Genomic DNA, 21383 nt, shown 5'->3' with positions numbered 1-21383 from the left:
GGGCTCGGGGCGGGCTGCCCGCCCCCAGAGGGCATTAATTAGACAACGGAAGGCAAAATCGGGTCAATTTTTTATTATTATATATTTTTTTAAACATGCTCTTCGTGTGTAAGTGCACAGTGCAGCCGCAAGTAGTTGGAAAGGCGCAGTGCGGCCACAAATAAATAAGCCCAGGAAAGGCGCAGCTCTGACAGGAGGCACAGGGAGAGTCCCAGCCCCGCTCCTATAGGGACAGGCAGGGAGGGAGAGGCCGAGGAGCAGCTCTGGCAGCCCTCAGCACTTCCCTCTAACCCCACCTGGTACCAGGAACCAGCCCTAAATCAGCCAACCTCAGTACCTTTCAGTAGTCCCTGATGAATTATTGTGAATTAATTATGAGTTACAGCTCCCACATAATAACACTTCTACAGCAGGTTACCTGCAGCCTGATCAACTGCTGGGAGAAAAGAAACAAACTTCAGTTTTTTCTACTCTTCCAGCCCCCCCCATTTAGCTGAAGCATCTCACCTCACCCTCCTTCACCCCCCCTTAAATTGGCATCTCTCACTGAAGTTGCTCACAGACACCCAACCCAAGCGTACCTTCACATATTTGAACCAATTTCAATCCTAGTTGACAGATCACCACCAGGCAGAGCTACACTACTAGGAGAACACAGCTGTACTTGCATTTTTTAAGTCAGGATAAACAGACAATTTTTTTTCCTTCAAGGCTTTAAAAGCAATTCTGAAGTTAAACTGAGCCACCCAAGTGAGAAGGCAAGATAAGAAGTAACTTTTGAGTTGTCTATCCATTTTGGAAAGTCATAATTTATTGTAGTGATTATTTAAGCATACACTATGGTATCAAAAAAAAAAAAAAGCCGTAACATGCAGACAGGAGACCTCTTAAGGAGATTTAGCAGAAGCAAATGTAGATTTACATTTCACCGTAATATAGTGCTAGTTAGAAGCTGATAGCTGATCTTAAGTTCCTTTTTGATGCTTGGAAAGAACATGTATGCACATGAATTGTTCAGGAATTTAAGGCAATTTGCATATTAAGATAAAAAACATTGGATTAATAGATTTACATTGTGCCCAAGATGTTAGCTGAATTGAAACCATTTACATATACTTCATCTCAAAGGACTGAGTCATAAATAGCAGCTGCTCCTTGATAAAAATACAGTCCTGAGAACAAGCTAATAGCAATGCTTAAGCTATGACATCTTCCATGTCAGAGTATAAGCTATTTTGGCAGGAAGGAGCAGCAGTTACCAGGTGTTCAACAGGCAAAGGCATTCTAAACATGCAATAGCTCCCAACAGAAGTCTGAAATTACTTCCAGTATCTTGCTTACAATAGTTTATTTGCACGCTGCAGAAAGATCAAGAAATCCTGCTATGCATTTGTGGTCACTAATATTTCAAACACAACAACCAAGGGATACAACATAAGGACAGGCAGCAGAAGATGTTTCTCCAAAAAAATAAAAAATAAAACTGAGGCTTTTAGTAATTGGTTAGATTGTTTGCAAGGTAATTGGAACACCCATCCCTCCCCAGCCCCTGGGAATTACTCCCCGTACTATACCTATGACCAAACAACACTGGAGTGTTTAAATTCAGTGCAAGAAGAGTAATTTCAGGACATTTAATTTCACTCTAAACAAAAAGAAAAGCTTATCTATATAGACATCCGAACTCCAACATATTTGGTACAGTGTAATGAAGTTACATAGATTTCACCCTCAGAGGTATGCTCTTGTAGTGATCACCGGCATTCCACAAGTGTTTGAAACAGTATAATATGGTAGACTCAACACTTTAAAAAAATTTATTCAGCTGGAATTGGAACTCCCTAACATTCACAATATAATTTAGGATGCATTTGTTACATGAAGAGCAGATAAAAGACTTAAACAGTTTCACATACCACTTAAGATATTCCACATGCTCCTTCCCCACCTACAAATACTGACATGTTGGTTATTTTGTGTTTGTTTTTTTTTTTTATTTGTTTTGTTTTTCCTTAAGAAATATTCAGTTCATCTTGTCTACCTGACCACCTCCCCCATTCCTACAGGAATAGACATATGGTGATAACAGTGAGAGGATATGGGACACTGTCCTATCCAGTGTTTGGACCCTGGAGTAGGCCTAGCTATAAAAATAAAGAGTTTTGACAATGAGCTGAACATGAAGCACTTCCAGCAATTGAGGCAAAGCTGCACTCAGGAAAAAAGCTGTACAGTCAGAGAGAAAGGAAAGCATCAGTGGGTGAACAGAGGGGAAAGGGGAAAGTAGTCTAACCCCAGCCCACCCCAACGACACATTAGCTTTACGAAAAGAGTTCAAGAACTAGCAAGAACTATTATCTGCAAGGTCTGCAGGATTAAATGCCACATTAGGACAATCCACTCCAAATCCTAGATCATTTATCAACACTTAACCAGGCTTTAGCCATGCACAGAGTGCATATTCCAGAGACCAACTAATTCCTTCCTTCCACCCTTCCTCTCCCCCCACCCCACCATGACCCCCAGAAGAACAGAGTTGGAGAGTTTAGTTACTGGTTTCCCCACACAACCCCCTTCCCGTTTTTTTTTTTTCCTTTGTGGGAAGAGGTATTGTCAAATATGTTGACAGCTTTTCTTTAAACAATTATTAAATTTTAAGGGATATATATATATATATAAAGACATTGGTGCATTTAGGAATTTACATGTTTGTAAAAAAAACTAGTTATAAAACTGCATTTTTATCATCTAGCACTTTCAAGATTCATTGTTATTCCTCACTAATTAATATATTAAATTAAACCAAGGTTTGAGACTGGTAAAGTTCTACCAATCTACTTAAAAACAGAAAAGAATATTTAAAACCAAAAACAAAAAGGTTAGTTATGTTACATTCCAAAATCCACAGCCCATTATATTAACTGCATTCTTTCTACAGGAATGATGTTCTTTAAAACAGATGATTGCAAATATTTTACTGCTAGACACTCCGTTACATTGGATAGTGTGACTGGAACCTGTGGATGGTGAAATCTTGAGGTTTGTCCAAGTTTCAATGTAAGGTGTCCAAGGTCCTCTCCCAGAACCATGTTTTGAAAAAAAAATCACAGATCAAGTTTTTATGATTTTTTTTCAATCTTTCCTTGGCTTTCTGTTTCTGGGTGATCTATTCACAGTTTCTTCCTCCTGTAAGAAAGTTGTAGAAACATCAAGGAAATCTAATCTAAATTTACTCCCGAAAGCATTTTTGAGCAAGCCTACTAAAAAACTTTCAGCTCTACATTGCAGTTTCATTTTCGAAGGACCTACTACAGTTACTACCCCTTCCTTTACATACATGGTAGACAAATTCTTATTTTCATGGTGCACGTATAAATATTTGCTGAGAATATTTAACAGATTCTGCTGCTGTGAGAATCTATTTAACTTCAAGCAACACTCCACCCATTTTATTTTTTTAAGTTAACCATTATGTCAATGTGGAGCACTTAAAAGGTCACATCCTGACTGCACACAAAGCTGAATAAGCCTTTTGCTTCAAGAAGATGCATTACACACGGTCCTACTCCTCTCACAATGCAGGGTCTACAGCAAGTGCCTTTAGCAAGGTTTCCTGCTTTGCTGAGGTTGGCCACAGCAATTCCTATTCTGCACAGCAATTAAGTTCTCTAGAGCTCTAACAGTGGAAAAGTTTAGATGTTAACACACTAGTAAGGCTTGTTCTATACCAACAAAAAATCCACAATGCTTCCCTCAAAAATTAAGTGCTCTCATACCTCTGATGCAGGTTTCCTGTCCTCTTCCTCATCTTCTTCCTCCTCTTCCTCTTGACTAGCACTTCCTATATCAGCATCACTTTTTTGCTTCTCTTCTAAGAGAAATTAAAAAAAAATCATTCATTCTCTTGTCATTAAGACTTTGCCACCTTCAATTCACCAATGACTTGATACAAGGTCTGCCAATCCTTTTATTCTTTCAGATAAAATTTCACGTCTCAAGATTATCTAAGTTTGCCTACCTAGCTTCTCCTCATTTGTTTCCTCCTCCTCCTCCTCTTCTTTGTCTCCTTTGTCCTTTTCTTCTTCCTTCTCCTCGCTCATCACATCAGGCTGGGGAGCATCAGTCTTTTTGTATTCTGCAGCACTTGGCTGCTTCTAAAAAAAATTGCCAGAACCAATCAGTTATTTGTGAAGCTAAGGCACATTAAGTAGAATGTTTAAAAAGATTCAGTGTATTTATCAGAAGAAATGCATACCTTCCCAGAACAGCAGAAAAGGACAACAAGGAACACTGGCAGAGCCACAGTGAGGATGTACACTACCCAAAGCCAGGGACGCTCTTCAGCTGCTGCCATCATCTGGCCCACAACACCAGGCTAGAAGATAAAGTGAACCATTAAAACTCAAATTGCAACAGTTAAATTTGAACTACAGAATTTTCAAAGACTTTCTGCAACATTGAACATATCTCATACCTAAAAGAACTAAAGCTAGCCTGCACCAGTACTTCTTCCATCGTTTACAAATTAAGAACTAGTCTACAATTAACAGCACAGCTGTCAGAGCAAGAACCTCAGAAGAGCAGTAAATACTCACTGCCATTTATAGCAACTATTACATGCTGTAATTACAAATTAAGGTTCTGAGATTCTAACAAGGATTATCAATCCACAGCCTCAGTACACGTAAGTATATATTGATAAAGACTGGACGAGAATAGCAGCAGTGCTCCTACCGTTCCAGTAGGAAGCACACAATTAAGCCTTTGTTTCTCACCTCTGCAGCACCATCAGCTGCCTTTTTCAGTCCCCATCCATCATTAGCCCAATCATCAGCCACAGCTCTTTCAGTACAGATGATAAAGTTGTCAAAAAAGATGTCAGAAGTCATTGACCATAGCTCAAGTCCCACAGCACTGAAGGGAGTCATCTTGAAAGGCTCCAGGTCTTCAAAGAAATCTGGGTTTGGGATCTTCCTGGGTTTCCAAATGCCCTAGGAAAGACAAGACATTCAAGCCTTACCTACTAGCACAGAGGTTGATTTTCATTTTCCAGCCCATTTCAGCCAAAAAGACCAATGCAAAGAATCTCAGAATCATTCAGGTTGGGGAAAAAACCAACTAAGATAATCTAGTCCAACCTTTAACCTGGTACTGAGAAGTCCACCACAAAACCATGCTACTAAGTTCTACATCTAAACTTTTCTTGAACACCTCCATGGATGGTGACTCAACCACTTCTCTGGGCAGCCTATGCCAATGCTGCACAACCCTTTCAGTAATCTCTCCCAATAGCCAACTTAAACTTCTCCAGTACAAACTGAGGCCATTTCCCCTCGTTTTATCACTTGGTGCTTGGCAGAAGAACACAACCTCTACCTCACTACAACCTCCTTTAAGGTAATTGCACTCAATTACAGTGTTTATTTATGTGGCTCTTCAGGTTCTGGGAACCAATTTTTATTTGTTCTACAAAAGAGTGAAGCCAGGTTAAACAAAACACTTTGAAACTGTCCACTTGAAACACGGGAAGACCATGACAGTGTTTTTATTCTTAATTACATCTGCTAAATGTAGATCATTCTGATTTTTGGAAGGGAAATCCTGCACTGGCCAGAAGTTTACAAAAATGAAGAAACCAACCTGATAGTTCACGTTATCAATCATAGGAGGCTTCCATTTGCCTTTGTAGTTTGGATTGTCAATCATTGGTCGCTGCCAGGTACCACAGCCAGGAGCTGCCTCACACTTAGGATTTGCAATCTGAGGTGCCTCCCATTCACCATCCATATCCTCATCCCTGTAACAGCAACTCAGTTTTGAAGTCTGCCCCTTGTCTTTACCCAGAAGAAAGCTTATAGCATGTCTGATTCCCAGGAATATTAAGATTCCTACTATAAAATGTAAATACTGAAACTCATGATAGCATAGGTCTGAAAAAGACACTGCAGAAGGGAGAGGTAATTAAGGAAGCAGCTTGAAAGCACAGCAGCTCACGAAAAGCCAGCCCGAGTGCAACCCCCTCCCACTGCAGTACACAACTACAAGATGAACATCCCTGACCTATTCAGCTTACAGTCATAGGAAAGAACAGTTGACAAGTACACAGATGAACACAAGAACACAAGATACCTACTAAGATCAGCTCTGCCTTCTGCTTTTGAAGCAAGATAGCTTGAATTGACAGCAACTTTGATAGTGAGCAACAATGAACTAGCTATTCTTATACTTGCTAAAACCAGTGCCAAAGCCATGAAATTATTGATGTCATTTGCAACAGGCAGTAAACTTACCAATCTTCAGGCTTCTCAGCATCAGGGTCTGCTACATATTCTGGCTCATCATCCAGCCAGCCCTCTGGTTTCACAGCATTTTCATCAGGTATTTTTGCGGGAGCATCCTCATCCCTTGATAAAGTCAGTCAGTATATTAACACACAATATGCAACAAGTTCTCAACCCCAAGACATGATTCTACAGAGTCTGAACATGCCCACTGATCTAGATTACCAGCCAGCAGCATCACATTTTAAGAATAAAGTTGCCTTGCAGCTTGTTACCTATATACAGTGCCTCACAGCACAGTTATAACTTCACCTAAGATCATACTCATTTTTAAAGCCAATCTAGAAAGGGCACATTGCAGTAAATCCCTTGCCCTAGCAGCCACTGCAAACATGCGTACAAGCTCAAAGTCTATGGTTCACAAAACACAGGTTCAAGTACCCCTCTAACATCTTACCAGTCATCTGGTTTAACAGCATCTGGATCTGGGATTTTGGGCCTCTCATCCCAGTCCTCAGGCTTCTGGTCATTCGGGTCCTCAATCTCTCGGGGTGGATTCACAGGAGGAGACATATCATTTAGCAAGTTCCCACTGTTGACAACCGTTTGATCAACCAGTATTTCAAAACTATTATCAGGATTCAAGACTGGAAGGAAAAAAAAAGTCAATGCAGCCACTGCACATACTTTGTGAAGCATGTTTTGTATTGTATCACTCATCCCCACTGTAACCTGCACAATTCAAACTCGAGCAATCCAAGCTACCATCTACCTAACAATTGTTTTTAAGGCTCTGTAAAAACCTTTCCCATGATGTCTAAGTGTATTTAGTGCTGATGTAACATCTCACCTTGTTAAACTAAGATTTAATGAATAGTGCTTTAGCAGCAGGAATAGTATTTATTCACATCCTACTCAAGAGTAAGACCCCCATTCATAATCCCACTGCTGACTCACAGGGTTTTAATTTCTTTATTCATTGCTACCTTTGTAATGAAACAGACACAGAGATGCTTGAGTACTCTCATTAAATACTTTTAGGCATAGCTAATGCCAAACACTGTACTTCAGGAACCACTGATTTTGTCTGGTACTGTGAAAGAAGTGGGAAGAACACCACCATATCCTTGTCCCCTGCCTCTGCACCTGGAACTGTGCTGTCCAAATCTAAGTACAGAACTAATCAAATAAAATTAAATGCTACAGAAAACTGACTTTCAAAGTTAGGTACTAAAGCCACTGTTCCCAAAGAATGCAAGTCTGTTGGAAGTGGCAGTAATTTAATCTCTCCTCTACATCTAAAGTTTATTAATATCCCAAATTACTAGAGGGCAGCATTCAAACATTATATAGATGTTGCTAATAATTTTGGATACACTTGGCATATCACATTACTCATAACTGTAACTGTTCTGAAATTCAGTTCTTCTTTAACTATTAAGTTCAAGGTCTCATGACTTCCTACATGAATCAGAACTTCTTGCAAGGAAGAAGCAGGCCTTTATACAGTAAGACTAGTTGTAGCATTCAGAGCTTTCAAGCTGTATGCTGATACAAAGATTTGTTTGTTCATCTGGTTTACTTTGAGTTTTTGATTCAGAAAACACAGTAGTAGTTATTAACATGCATAGTTAACAGACACCATACCCAGAGTATAAAGGTGCGTCTTCTTATCGGTGAAGTAGGTCTTTAAGTCTGCATCTGGACGCTTCGCATGCTTCTCCTCATATTTGCCAGTCTTCGGGTTTTTGTGTCGGAAGATGAAGTGCAATTTATAGTCCTCTCCACATTTGTCAGGGCCAAACATGATTGTATATGGAGTTTTGTCATGGAACTGATCCTTTAGAAGAAATGCAAAAACAGTGCCATTATTTTGAGACACAACTTCAACCACTGCCCACCATAATACCTCCTGAATCATTAGACATTGATCTGCAGCTTGGATATCAAGATAACAATAGTAGCTAGACTAAAACTTGCATCACAACTACAAGCTTCTGGAGAGAAGACCAGAATTTTCTAGGCAGAAGACCAGAATTAGCCTAACTTCTTCATTTTGCACTTTCCCTCTACTTCAGAGGGAAAACAATAGCTATTCAAGTGTTATCAACAAGATAAGTAATTCATTAAGTTGTGACAACCATATGTATGTATGTATTTTTAAACATCTCTACACTGCAAAAGTTATTTTTTAAAGTTATTAACATACACATATCAGGTACTGTCAATAATGAATTAATAGTTAGTGCAGTGAGTTTCTTCCATACAAAGGGATAAGCAACATCAGAAGTGAGGCCAACTTGTATTTAGCTTACATACTTCTAAGCTTGTATATTGTTTCAATTTAAGACTTAACTGAATATAATAATCTCACCTTTGCACACTGCAAGTCTATTTGTTTTGGATAATGTTATCTTGAGATTCAATGCACATATGAAACTGGCTAGACAGCTTTAAGTTTGGAATCTGTATTACTAATAAAATTCTAATGAGAATGCAGAACAAAAGGAAAAGGATGCTTGGTAAGACTTAAAAGGTACTTCCCATGAAGTCTAGGAAAATCCATAGTTTATACAAGCCTATATATATACACACTGACCCAGCAGCAAAGCTTTGAACAGGCTAAAACGCTCAAAGCAACTATATTACTGGGAGGAGAGGAAGTGACTCTTAATTTTTAAAGGATGCAGCATTGTCTCTTCTATTGAGGGCACTTTTAATACAATGCATTCAAGGGCCTTTTATGAAGCAAACGAAGCAAATTCTTCTATACAACTACTGTGTGCTTCTGAATATACAAGCCTGTATCTAGTCCAACCTCAGATATATATATATCTACACACATATATATATATTAAGTATATCCAGTAGCTGACAAGAGTGTTCAAAGGCACAGCAATAAATGCCAGGTATGTTTTTAGTTACTTGCACAAGTGTTTTAGAAGATAAAACAATCTTCCTTCTGGACAGTGGCTTCCAAGAAGGTCTCTACACTGGCTACTCTGGTAAGGGACCTCTTCAGTTCTAGAACCTAGGGAAATCTGAAGTACTGTAGACTTCCAAGTTGTAGAACTGCTCAGCTATGGGAAAACTCTGGAGTTGTTACTGAAGAGGCCAGAATATTTCAGTATTTCTCATCTCCAACTGTCAATAGTGGGAAACTGAGTACAAAGTACTCTGGAGATCAAGCCTAAACTATGCCCCACTACATTTACTGAAGAGGTTTCTCTAGGAAACAGCAAAATAAAGCAAGCGTTATTTCATGGCTAATGCTCAGAGTATCAGCATCACTCACCAGGTTAAGCTCAGGGGTCTTTGAAAGCAACTTCACGTAGGCCCCACCGCACTCTATTCCATTTTGGAAGTTTACTTCATACCTAATTTTAGTTTTGGACAAAGAAGTCGAGAGCATGTTACACACAAGGAAAACTTACTTCCACAATACACGATTGCAACTTTCAAGTACAAATTCAGAGTAAGACTTCTGTTGTTTGTTTTAAATCAAGAGGCAAGTGAACATTAAAAGCACAAGCTCTGCTCTAAGGACTAAGCAGATATTCATAAGGGCCTGCAAAACGAGAAGAATCAAGGATTTAGAAGGCTTAACCTAACAAAGGATTAAAGAAATTGAGTGCTGGTCTAAAAGATTATGATCTAGAAGTAGAGAGAAAAGGCTTTTCAGTATGTAAAAGACTGCAACAGAGATTAAAGCAAACCATTTTTCCCCACAACCGCTACAGCAGACAACTCAATTTGCAAGATGACCAAAGGGAGAACAGTTGGGTCCTAGGAAGACGCCCTTTAGGGTTATAAGCATACAACGGTATATTTAGAGATGCCAAGGAGTCTGAAAAAGGCAAAACATGTCTGTCAGGAATAGGCTAAGTATGCTTGATCCTCTCTCAATGCCAGCAGCTGGAGTGGGTGACCACTTTATTTTATTTTTAGCCTTGTATTTTGAGCCAAAAACTAAGCAGTAATGCAAAGCAAAGTGACCAACTCATTACCTTGTACAAATACAAATTAGCTTATTCAGTTTACAACTGATAAAAGTAATAACCCACAACTCAACTGTTGCCACTGAAAGTTTTTTTTCCCCTGCTTGCTAGCCTAACATGTATGCAGCAAGTAGATTCTCCTACATCACTCATGGCCCAATAGGGCTAAACAAACCATTCATCTTCCACAACAGATGAACTAAAACAAAGGAAGGAGGCAACAAGTGCACCTCTACTACACTGCCCACCTTTGAAATGGGAGTTTACTGAATAAGCACACTGACTTGCATATAGATGAGGTCTTGTCCAAAAAAGACATGGACTTCTATGATTAACAGTAGAAAAATCAGTTTATGTCCTTGTTAACACAATGAATTAAATGAAGTCCACAGACTGGTTACCAAGTGTAGTTTTCAGAGACTACCTTCCTTCACAGGCTTCAGAGGGAGCCATCGGTTCATAATTTCTACACTTTAGGAATCTAGATTACTGTTTTACACTCTTACACAAGTAGTATAATAGGTTATTATATCTTGTGTCATTTAGACTCCCAGTCAACAAGAGCTCTGTTACAAAATAAACCTCAGCCTGTTATCACGTCACCCTTGAAATAGCAGAACACCAAGTTATCTTTTACTTACTGTATAATAAGGGGCTTGGTATCAAATACAAAAGGCTTTGAAAGTTTGGATGAAATTGCATGATGTTTGGCTCGGGTTACCAGTACAAGCCCTTTGTCTCCTGGAAGCTTGGTGTCCTTCATGTCTTGGACTTCCCATTTACCTGGAGGGAAATTATCCAAACATTATCAAAACTCATCTGATACAATCTTCACTTAGCCCAATTCCAAGCCAGAAAATCAGCACTTCACCTCCTCAGGTTATTAGTTTAACATCTTCACTAAAAACTTTAATACCTCAAAGCAGCTTTTGTTTGAATCTTTCATCTGCAGCAGAACCACACTTCATGTTTTTAACCACGTACACAAATACTCCCCCATTTTCTTCAGTGAATATAATTTCAGCAAGCAATCAGGAAACAGACTTGCATCTCTTCTTTACATATGACAAAGGACATCAGAAACATCTAGCAGTCAAAAAAACTGGGTAGGACTCACCATCGTATTTGGAAATTTCATCATCTGTATCATCTTTCTTGGCTTTGGAAAGGATCCATCTAGAAGACAAACATCCAACAGTCAGAAACCCATACTTTTTCACCACACACTAAAATGCCTGCTCTTAAAACATCCCAGTGCCTTGATCCCCTCATGAGTTCTATCTCCAAGCTTCCAAAGTTTTCTGCATTTTCCATTTCCCTACTTCACAGTGGGGTGGATCACTGCCTCAGCATCATGCTCTTCATAAATTCTTACTATGAAAAGCTGTAGAACCTCACTATCCTCACATTACCTGAGCTACAGAAAGTCAGATGAAAAGCATTAAAAGATTACACAATATATGGCTCATCTCCCCCCATTACTAGTACTTAAGGATATATTAGTTTGCTTCAGTACTAACAACCAGCATCATATAGTCACTGCTGTAACCCTCCCTAACCACTGCCCGATAATGTGATTGAGTAACAGGATCTAGAAAGTTTTGCTCCCTTTCACAGAAAATTTTGATTTATTATGTTCAATCATCCCTCAGATCATACTCACCCATCCAGAGTTCCTTTATCAAAGGACTCCACAAAATACACCTCGCCAGTTGGGACAGGAGCCCTGTAGGTAACCTACGGGAGAGAAAAGGAGATTTACACACCTTTCAAGGCACATTCTCTACCCTAAAGAAGAACAGGTACATACAGCTCACGTTCCCAGTCTACACTTCAGCACATTACCTGGAACACTCTGGCAGCAGAAGTACAGAAATTATGTAAATACTGCTGCTTCTGCCAAGCCATTGTGCTCTTCTCTGCAGCTAAAACTGAAGTATATATTTAGCTGGAAGCATTAATGCCTGATACTTACACTTCAGATTTGAAATACTGATATAAGTCTTCAAGGAAGACAGGGTCAGATGAGAAAGAAAGGGAACAGCTAAGCTTAATTCCAAACCTTACTCCCAGCTAACACCTTGAATAACATCACAACACATTAAGCATTAGCAAAGCAGAGAGAACTCGGATCAGATTCCCAGTAGCTACAGCACAAGCAGTAATTGAATTTTAAAGAAGTCCCATGTCAAACCTTTGGAGCTGGAGGAGGACTGCTAGTTCCAGGCTTTGACTCTTCTACCTCCTCAATGCCATCATCCAAATCATCCTCAATATCAACTACGTCATCGCCGTCATTGTCATCATCCATATCATGCGCCTGGACGGCAAGAGTCCCAAGGGCTAGCAGGGCCACGTACAGTAACCATTTCAGCTCCATGATCTGAATAAGAGAAGGGAAGAAGTCAGGCCAGCACTGTACATGGAGCAAGGCACCAACTTGCAGTTCAAAACCAAGCTTCAAGGACAACAGGTGAAGTGTCTGGTCACACCACTGAAGGACGGGTACAAACTTACCTTCTCAGCTTCGCTATTTATCCTGGCTGGCTAGTTAAGACAGCCCAAGAAGAGGAATACAAGATAATGGTGAAGTATTCACTACAAAGCACATGCTAACAGACTGGAGGAGCCCATGGACAAGTTCTGCAGATCCTGCTGTAGAAGTGTCAGTGCTGCTCCTCCACTGCCAGCCCATGAGCAGAACTGCACATACCCAAGTCCACAACACCCCAACTCGCACCCCTACAAAAACCTGAACAGAGAGCTCATTTCTGCTTGTGAAGAGCTCTACATGCATCGTGCTGAAACGGGCATTTCCATCGAGTTCATGAGTTGAAGTACAATTAGCTACCTCTTTCAAGCATCCCTGGAACAATCAATCTTCTATCTCCTGTTCAATATTTTTCTTCCTTTCACATGCAGAACACTGGCACTTTCATTCATCGGTCGCCTTCCCCATGCTTTATCCTGGAACTCCTGCCAGCAGCCATTGATATTACCGGCAGATGTCTGTAAGCAGCTGGACACTGAGGCAGACCCAGCAGAAAAATTGTTGCTGTTCAATGGACAGTTAATTTGATCTCTAACTTAACAGAACAACCAAAAGAAATCTAATACAGAGACTATACAGAATTAAACTATCACACCAATTAATTTATTATGCGTTCAGCATATTATGCTACCTAAAACACAGTGGACCTCGACAACCTGTAGCTCAAGAAGTCTACATAAAATGAGTCTGACTTTCCTGCTAAAAATATTACTTGATCACTGCACCTTTACGCTGATACAGAAAGCAACACTCCTTCCATGCTGCTTGTAGTTTTACCCACACAGCAACCAGGAAAGCAGTCTGCTCCCTGAATTACATTCCAGATTTTACTTCCAAAGTCAAGGTTTTAGCTAAGACTAATTTTTTTTTTTTTTTGAAAGTCATTATAAAACTAAACATCCTCTCCTTTCCTCTCCTTCTCCTACATTCCTGCCGCAGGCTATAGCCCCACAGATTTACAAACATAACTCAAATGGAGTTATTAAGGCCTGTAGGGGCAGAAGTTCATGCTAGAAAACTTTTTTTTAAACTTTCCAAAGCATGTTTAGGCAACTGAAAGCATTTAGTCTTAAAAGCTTATCAGCACTACCCAGTATACCAAAACACCACTGCATACCAAATCTACCATTCTTAGATTACTCTTTAACTTGCTTCTAATGACAGGGGATGTTTTTTAATTACAACAAAACTGTATTTTAGGACCTGTCGAGGTTATGTCCACTTTGCCACTACAGCAACATGCAACTGCAGCCAGTTTCCAAGCAGCGATGCCCTAAGGACCACAGGCTCAGTACATGCTCACAGCCCCCGCAACTGCAGCAGAACAGCCCTGGGCCAAAGGACACAGCTCACAGCATGAGCAGCTGACAAAAACTAAGTGTTCCTACATATAAGCAAAGCCTGCTATTTGTGTTTTTGTTTGTTGTTAACTTTAAGACAGTGTACAGGCAGAATTGAAAACAGTTGCAGACCACATAGCTGCTCATAGATATTACAAATTTGTGAACCACAACACAAAACCAAGAACAAAAACTGTCCAGCAAACATCAGTGCCACTGGAAGTTCACATTCCTCCTGCACAGACAGTACGCTCTCTGCATAAACCCACAGCCAACAGCAAAAACCAGAAAGAGCCTGAAACCTCATTTGAAAAAGCAAGCTCTGGAGCCCAGATGCGTGCTGAGACCAAAGCGACTACAGGCGAGGTGGCACAAGGACACCTTTCCAAGGGAAGGGTTGGATTTTGTCTCACCTTGCTAACAGAGCCTCAGCAAATTCATTCTTAACAGAGCTAAATCCAGAAAGATTTTACCCAAGTCCTATAACCACTTTCACATTACATTATGCGGATAGTGATCACTGCACTGCTCCTACGGGTGATCCGAGCAAAGTCACCTTAAAAGCACAGCAAAGTTAAAGGTAAGCCAATGCCTTCCTCTTTCTAAGGGGACGCAGTTTTTCCATACCGCCTCCCAAGCCCGTGCGAAGGACATGAGCGATTTAGCATGCAAGTCATCTCTCTGGTCACCTCACCGAGGGCAATGACTTTTTGGTGAACGACACCAATCACCCCCCCAACCTCCACACGGAATTCACCCCTCCTTGGCAATCCCACCCCAACCATAACCCTGGAAGCTTCTGGCAGTGGCAGTGACCTTTGGCAAATGCCAGCACTTCTTGCTTAGCAAGTGGCAAACCACACGGCCTGGTATTGCACACGAAGCTTTTCTGTTTCACAAAAGCTACAAGCACCAAGAGGAGCTAATCCAGTTTCGTACCCTTGCTCCTTTATAATCATTGGCAAGCAGTTTTCACAAGTTTGTATCCCTATGGAAAGCTGTTTAGAACACCTCCTACGTATTAAATCATTCCCAAATTGTACATAAGCTCTCATTCATACACCCCAGTACGGACTGGTAGCACCTTCAGCAACTGCCAGTTGTCAAGGCAAGCTCCTTATTCTATTAATCCCTAACAATACGCAAACTAAAGTGTAAGAAATAAAAGACAGTATGTTCTCAGAAGAGCGATTTAAGCAAAACACACATTTGGGATGTTTAAAGAGCTACATCTTTCTATAACGTATGTGTTGCTACATGAGAAGGTTTCGGCCACACTTAATCCCTGGGGACACAACAAGCAATCAGACCCTAGTAAATTGCATTACTCATAAATAGGGGACAATAGAAAGGGAGAGAAAAAAAGACTTGTTTTTTACAAAAAAAACAGGCTTAAAACAATTATATGGTGGTTTTAGGTGGAGCTTTGGGTTGCTAGCAAGTACAGGTGCTCAGCCACCTAACACACTAACCTCCAGCAGCACAGCCACCATTATGGCCAGATTCCTCCTTTGAAGAAGTGTCCAGTTTCCAAGCGATTACCAGCAGCTATTTCTGAATCTCTGCCTGAACTTCCTCTCTGTAGGTTTCACTGCGTAATATTGCTGAAGGTTAGTGTATTTCTCACCATGCAACTGCCCCCAGCCTCAGGATAGGCGGGCTTCTGAAGTCTCCGTTCCACTGCAGTGCAACTCACCTTCACCGTGCCACTGTCCCAAGTCAAATACGATTAGAACTTCATCTTTTTTTTTTTTTTTTATAAATGAGGTCCTCTAGACATTGCAGCAGTTTTCCCATCAATGCAGCGTGCCAACATAATATCGCAAAGCACTGACTTGGGAGAGTGTTCAAAAGTGTCAGAGCTAACAAATCACTTCTGTCTGCGTGCCTACCCACAGCCAGCTTCTACGCCAGGGAAGGGATAAGGGACATTTAAGCACCATTCACCAACTCCTGACTGTCAGAAGGCTGAATGAAGCATTTTCCCCTGGAATTTACGGGGCAGACACCAGAACATTGGAACAGCTGCACTGCAGAGCTTGATATTTACAGTGGTAGGAACTAAACCAACTGGACACAGAGAGGCAGGACCAGCTTCTTGCCATAGAAGCAGCACTTCCAGTGCAGGACTGAGCGATTGTCACCTTCAGGTTCCAATGCTTTCAGGACTCACAGCTTCAGAGATTTATTCTTACTTGGAACCCCTTTTTTGCAGCATAAAACCTGAAATTTTGTGATTATTGGCATGACACTGGGAATGCTTGACCCATACAGCAGACGATTATCCCCACAAACACGCAGGGGGAAGGAGAGGCAGCTGGAAGGGCCCCACAAAGGATATCCAAGTCTCTTGCTATCATACTTCCAGAACATACTATTTAGAAAGTGTCTTCCCTGACAGGTTAAGCAGAGCCTGCAAAACCAGTTTAATCATCTCCTTGGTTACACGTCTATTTGAGTGGTTCATCAAGCCAGCTCTTAGCGCCGCATATTTCAGAACACAGAACCACATCGCGATTGCTACCAGATACACAGCTGACTGAAGTGGCTTTCTCCTTTTTTTAAAAATAATTAACAGTCAGATTAAACACGTCTCGCAAAATTAAGGCACTTGCTGCAGAGCTAAGCATTGAAGGGAGAAAACCGTCTGCATCGTGCAAGTTGTCACCAGCTACACCTCAGCAGTTTAACTGGGAGAGCATCCTTGCTTTTTGTTTCATCAGTGTGAACTGACAGCTGAAACTGGCGTAAGCATGTACAAGCAGCAAAGGTTACTAGCAAAGCCCCCTGTTCCGAAAACTGGATTTCCATGTGGTATTTGCAGTGGAAGCACAGCTGAAAAAATAAGCACAACACATCCTCATGCAACACAAGAATCATGACAAGAGTTTAGAGGCATAAGAAATTCATCTCAGCACACAAAAAAAATGCAAAGAGACCAGAAGAGGAAGGCAGAGAGGCAGATGCACGCTTTTCCCCTCCTCAAACTACATTTTTTTCATTTCTGAGCAGACTTGGCTCCTTGCTTAGCAGCACACCCATTTCCTAAAGTTAGAAGCACTGAAGCAAGAGGTTCCTCTTTGCCATCTCAAGATGCCTCCAGCTTCACGTCCTGGCTCCTCTGCTGTGCCACAGGAAGCGTTCACACAGCCCAGTGGTGAACCAGCCGCTGGTTTAAGAGGGCTGGAAATCCTCCTGCTGTGCTGCTTTAACTCTTCATCAATTCCCCAGTCCAGCACATAAGGGCAGAAGGTGTTGTAGGACAAGTGAAAGCACCATGAAACAAAATGAGCAAGCAGCCCGGGATAAAGGAAATGAAGCTGCAAGGCACGGCGTCAGCTCCATGCCACGGCATCACGTGCGTGTCTGTCACAGACAGACCTGTCTTTGGGCAGACTTGGGAAACCCACACTCGGGGGCAAAGCTGAACCACCAACTTCGTGGCCAAGCACCATAATTTCAGCAGCCAGCAAATTACCTCACTGCTGCTCTGAGAGGCATATAATGAAATTACGCTCGTATATATGCAGCAGCTCATACGGTGCAGGCACTATTTTCTCCCTTAAGTGCTCGGTTCTGCTGTTAGACAACTTCCAGCATCGCCTTGCTTACAACAGGCCAGAACTACATGCGTGGGTGGGTGTTTTTTTTTTGCTGATTTTTTTTTTTTTTGAAGTAGGGGGTGGTTAGGACACACTGCTCCTTAAGGCTTGAGGGAAGTCTCCTAGAAAGGACTGGCCAAGCCCATGGAGCCCCAAGGTCCCACAGAAAAAGGAGCCCTCTGTTTGGGTTGCACTGAATACAACCCAAGCAAGAGATTAGGTGTGAAAGGCAACGGCAAAGCTTGCTTTTAATAAGCATTTCGAATATGCCAGTTTCTAAAAATAATGCACAACGGTGCACAAACAGCAAGGGAGGAAACACCATGTACCGTTTGTCAGCAGAGATTCCCACAGAACTGGAAGTCCTTGGAGGACAAAGAGAACTGCAAGGCTTTCTGGCCATAAAACAGATGGACTGCAAGGCAAATTATGGTAGGTGGGGAGAGATCTGGAGGTGCCCCAAGATCCTTCAGACCATCACGCCTAGGAATCAATTCAAGTTCGCCTTGCTACAGAATTGACTCCTGCAAGAACAGGCTGCCATTTCGATCACTGCTAGAGGCAGAAAAATGAAAGGCCAGAAAAGGAAATAAAAGGAAGGGCTAAGTACAAGTTACAGGGTACTCTCAGTAAAGGATTTATTCATTGACTTAGGAGGAAGTGCTGCGACACCAAATGAAAGGGTAATCTAGCAGAGGCCACAAGCTTTCTCACTGCTTTGCATTAGGTTTCCCATCCTAGGGGGGCAGCTGGTACCAGGAAGCAGTTAACATCTTACACTCAGCTTGGGAGGTGGTGCAGGGATTGTAGAAATATTCCTTCCATAGTATTTTTTTTTAAATGTAAATATTCTGGTCACTCTGATGCATTCAAAATAACTTCAGCACAACCTGCCTGTTAACCAGTGCTTGTAACTACGTTAACCCATACATCATTCCAGTCCTGTTATCTCCTTGTAATATTTTAGTAACACCCCAAACCGCAGGGGACGAGATGCTCCATAAAACCTGTACCTTAACTACGCTTACCCGACGATGTTCAGCAACATCGAACACATCCCAAACAAATTTAGGAAGGAGCTTTCCACCACGCTCTGCAGAAACGCTGCAGCGTTAATTACATTAACAGCTTAACACCCTATGACACCAACACCACGAGAGCCGGGAGCTTTACCACTACCATAGCGGTAAACGCGGGGCCGCTTCCCTTCAGGCTGGGCCCACCCGCAGCCCTTCTCCTCCTCCTCCTGCAGCCTAGAAAGTTCCCGGCCGCGAGACCGCACGTGAAACTTTGCTCTTTGCGACGGGCTCTGACAGGGGAGCAGCGGGGCTGGGCCTGGGGGGCTTTTTATCACGTTATGAGACACGTCCCGAGCTCAGCCCCCAGCCCCACCGCGCTCCCAAGGCTCGGGAAGGCTCCCAGGGCTCGGGAGGCCGCAGCGGGCCCCGCATTTCGCACCGCCCCCCCCCCGTTTTTTGGCCGTCCCATCCCCCCGGGCCTCGCTCCCCCCTTCCAGAGCCTTCCGCTCCCCTCCCTCCCCCCCCCCACCGAGCCCGGCCCCTGCTCCGCCCGTTCCCCCCCCCACGCCATCCCCGCACCCCCGTCAGGGCCCAGCCGCCCCCACCGCAACAGGCCTCGGGGCCCGGCCTCCCTCCCGCAGCACCCCGGGGGTGTCCCCACCCAGCCGCCGGCCCCCCCCCCCCCCCCCCCCCCCCGCTCCCCTCATTGCCCCCTCCCCGGTGATCCTGGCTGAGGGGGGGGGGCACCCGCCGCGGGGCAGGGCCTCCCCCCGCCGCTCACCACGCCCAATGCTCAGCGCCCAGCCGGGTCCCAGCCCCCTCCGCCCCCGATTTCCAGTCACGGAGCCGCCCGGTTACACGAGGGGGGGGCCTCACCGAGCGCCCCCAGCGCCGCCACAGCCGCCCGGGCCCTCACCTCCGTCACGTGGCCCCCCGCGCCCAGCGCCGCCGCCGCCCGCCCGCCTATCTGCCGCCCAGCCCGCGCCGCCCCCCGCCCCACCTCTCGACTCTTCTCCCATTGGTGGACGCAGCGCCCGCCCTCCCGCCCCGCCGCCGAGCCGGCGTTTTGATTGGTTGAACCTGCCGCCGCTCACCCTCTCGCCCCGCCTCGGAGCCTGTCCCTCCTGTGCTACCCTTCGTGGAGCGCGCCTATTGGTCGGCGCGGTGCAGGAAGTGCGCGGCGGTTGGCTGAGGGAGGGGAGGCCGTTGGGGTGTGGGAGGGGTCCTCGGCTGAGGGGGGCCGGGCCGCGGGGTCCTCGTCCAGTGCAGGCCCGGGCCCGGGCCCCGTGGTGTGAGGCAGCTCAAGTGCCTTTCCCGTGTCCTTCACGTTTATTTAGCCCGTTTTAAGGGGGTTTCAAGGGTTTTCACACGTTTAGGAGGTTATGTACATCCAGCACCTCTTGTGGGGTTGCAGTGAACATCACCACAGAACTAGGAGTTAGGAACGTCACAAAATTAGGAATTAATGTCACCAAATGAGGAGCTGGGGACACCACAAAATCAGGAACAGCACAAAAACAGCAACATCACAAAACTAGGAATCAGGAACATGACAAAAACAGGATTTATGAACACCACGAGATGCAGCCCATACTCAGGCATTGGGGGGTGCCACCCAGCCTGGGGCTGGCAGGCGTTGTGTAGCGCCAGGAGCTTTAGGCAATGCCACACTTCCAAAATAAATGTGTTTCTGAAGGGCTGTGTAAAAATTCTGCTTTTATAGGGCCTAACAAGGACAGAAACATGGGGAATACAGAAGTAACGGTCCCCACGGTGACGGAAGGGAAGGCAGGAGGAGGTGGCTGCAGGACCACAAAAAGGACCGCCAGAGGGGCTGAACCTGAGCAGCCCCGCTCCTGTTCCCTTAGGGCAGTGTGGGATGGCAAAGAATAAGGCCCTATGATGAGCGCAGGTTCCTGCCGCCCTCTCAGTAATTCCGCTTTTAAGTTCCACCTGACCTGCTTCAGGTGATAAAAGTTATGTTGGAGGCTGTATCTGCACTACCTAGTTTAAAGCGAGCCCCTGTGTGGTCTGTGGGCTGCAGCCTGCTCCAGCAGGTACGAGGTTTTCTACAGCAACGCCACGTTCAGTGCTGCTAGGAGGGGCGGGAAGAAGAGGGGTTTTCTTTGTAAACATAAATCTGTTTTGAGTTGATGCAGTGAGTCAGCAATATAAGTCTCCCCACAGAGAAAATTCCACCGCGTTAGGACAATGCAAGCAGGGGCCCAGCGCTCAGAAATAAGGCTCAGCATAAATGAAATCAGCAAAGCCCTGTTTACACTGAAGTTTGGAATCCAGTGCTCACATTTTTTCCAGAAAGCCACCAAGCTGGCTCCTAAACCTCTGTGTTGACTGAGCTACATACACTCAGAGACCAAACACAAGATACAGTGAGACAGGCAGGGAAATGGACACAAACAACAGGCAGCATGTGAGATACCAAGTGGCTTAAATAAGAAACTAAAAACACCACAGAGGAATACTCTAAAGAGTAATAAAGAAATATAATTCAGCAGGCTTCCTCCTCAGTCTAGGTAAAGTCCAGGTTTGCACCAAGCATCTTTCAAGTCCCTCTTTTGAGACAGGTTGTTA

General features: G+C 43.5%; 1 protein-coding gene across 3 annotated transcripts; it reads right to left on the bottom strand.

The window, feature by feature from the left end:
- Window positions 1–1331: 1331 nt before the first annotated feature.
- On the bottom strand, window positions 1332–19802 carry CANX (calnexin). Of its 3 annotated transcripts, none has more exons than XM_068698436.1 (15): window positions 19668–19802; window positions 12474–12662; window positions 11943–12016; window positions 11397–11455; window positions 10921–11062; window positions 9577–9658; window positions 7929–8121; window positions 6739–6928; window positions 6291–6404; window positions 5641–5797; window positions 4776–4991; window positions 4256–4375; window positions 4019–4154; window positions 3777–3871; window positions 1332–3186 (listed from the first exon to the last, which is right to left on the bottom strand). In XM_068698436.1, exons 2-15 carry the CDS (start codon window positions 12657–12659, stop codon window positions 3133–3135), a joined length of 1818 nt encoding a protein of 605 aa, XP_068554537.1. In that variant the 5' UTR covers window positions 12660–12662; window positions 19668–19802; the 3' UTR covers window positions 1332–3132. The 3 variants fall into 3 exon arrangements, with proteins under 3 accessions (XP_068554537.1, XP_068554536.1, XP_068554538.1); XM_068698435.1 differs by having other exon boundaries at window positions 19708–19793; XM_068698437.1 differs by lacking the exon at window positions 19668–19802 and adding an exon at window positions 19573–19596.
- Between the last annotated feature and the right edge of the window lie 1581 nt (window positions 19803–21383).

The sequence above is a fragment of the Anas acuta genome, chromosome 14, assembly GCF_963932015.1.
Source record: "Anas acuta chromosome 14, bAnaAcu1.1, whole genome shotgun sequence".
Taxonomy (NCBI): Eukaryota; Metazoa; Chordata; class Aves; order Anseriformes; family Anatidae; genus Anas; species Anas acuta.
This window is presented reverse-complemented; position numbering and strand designations above follow the sequence as displayed.

What these genes read in the sequence shown, in the direction of transcription:
- CANX (XM_068698436.1), bottom strand. Translation starts at nt 12,659, where the DNA reads ATGGAGCTGAAATGGTTACTGTACGTGGCCCTGCTAGCCCTTGGGACT. An exon ending in ACCAAGCCCCTTATTATACA is followed by an intron (nt 9,659 to 10,920) that starts GTAAGTAAAAGA and finishes AACTAAAATTAG; the next exon opens with GTATGAAGTAAACTTCCAAA. An exon ending in AGACCCCTGAGCTTAACCTG is followed by an intron (nt 8,122 to 9,576) that starts GTGAGTGATGCT and finishes TTTCTTCTAAAG; the next exon opens with GATCAGTTCCATGACAAAAC.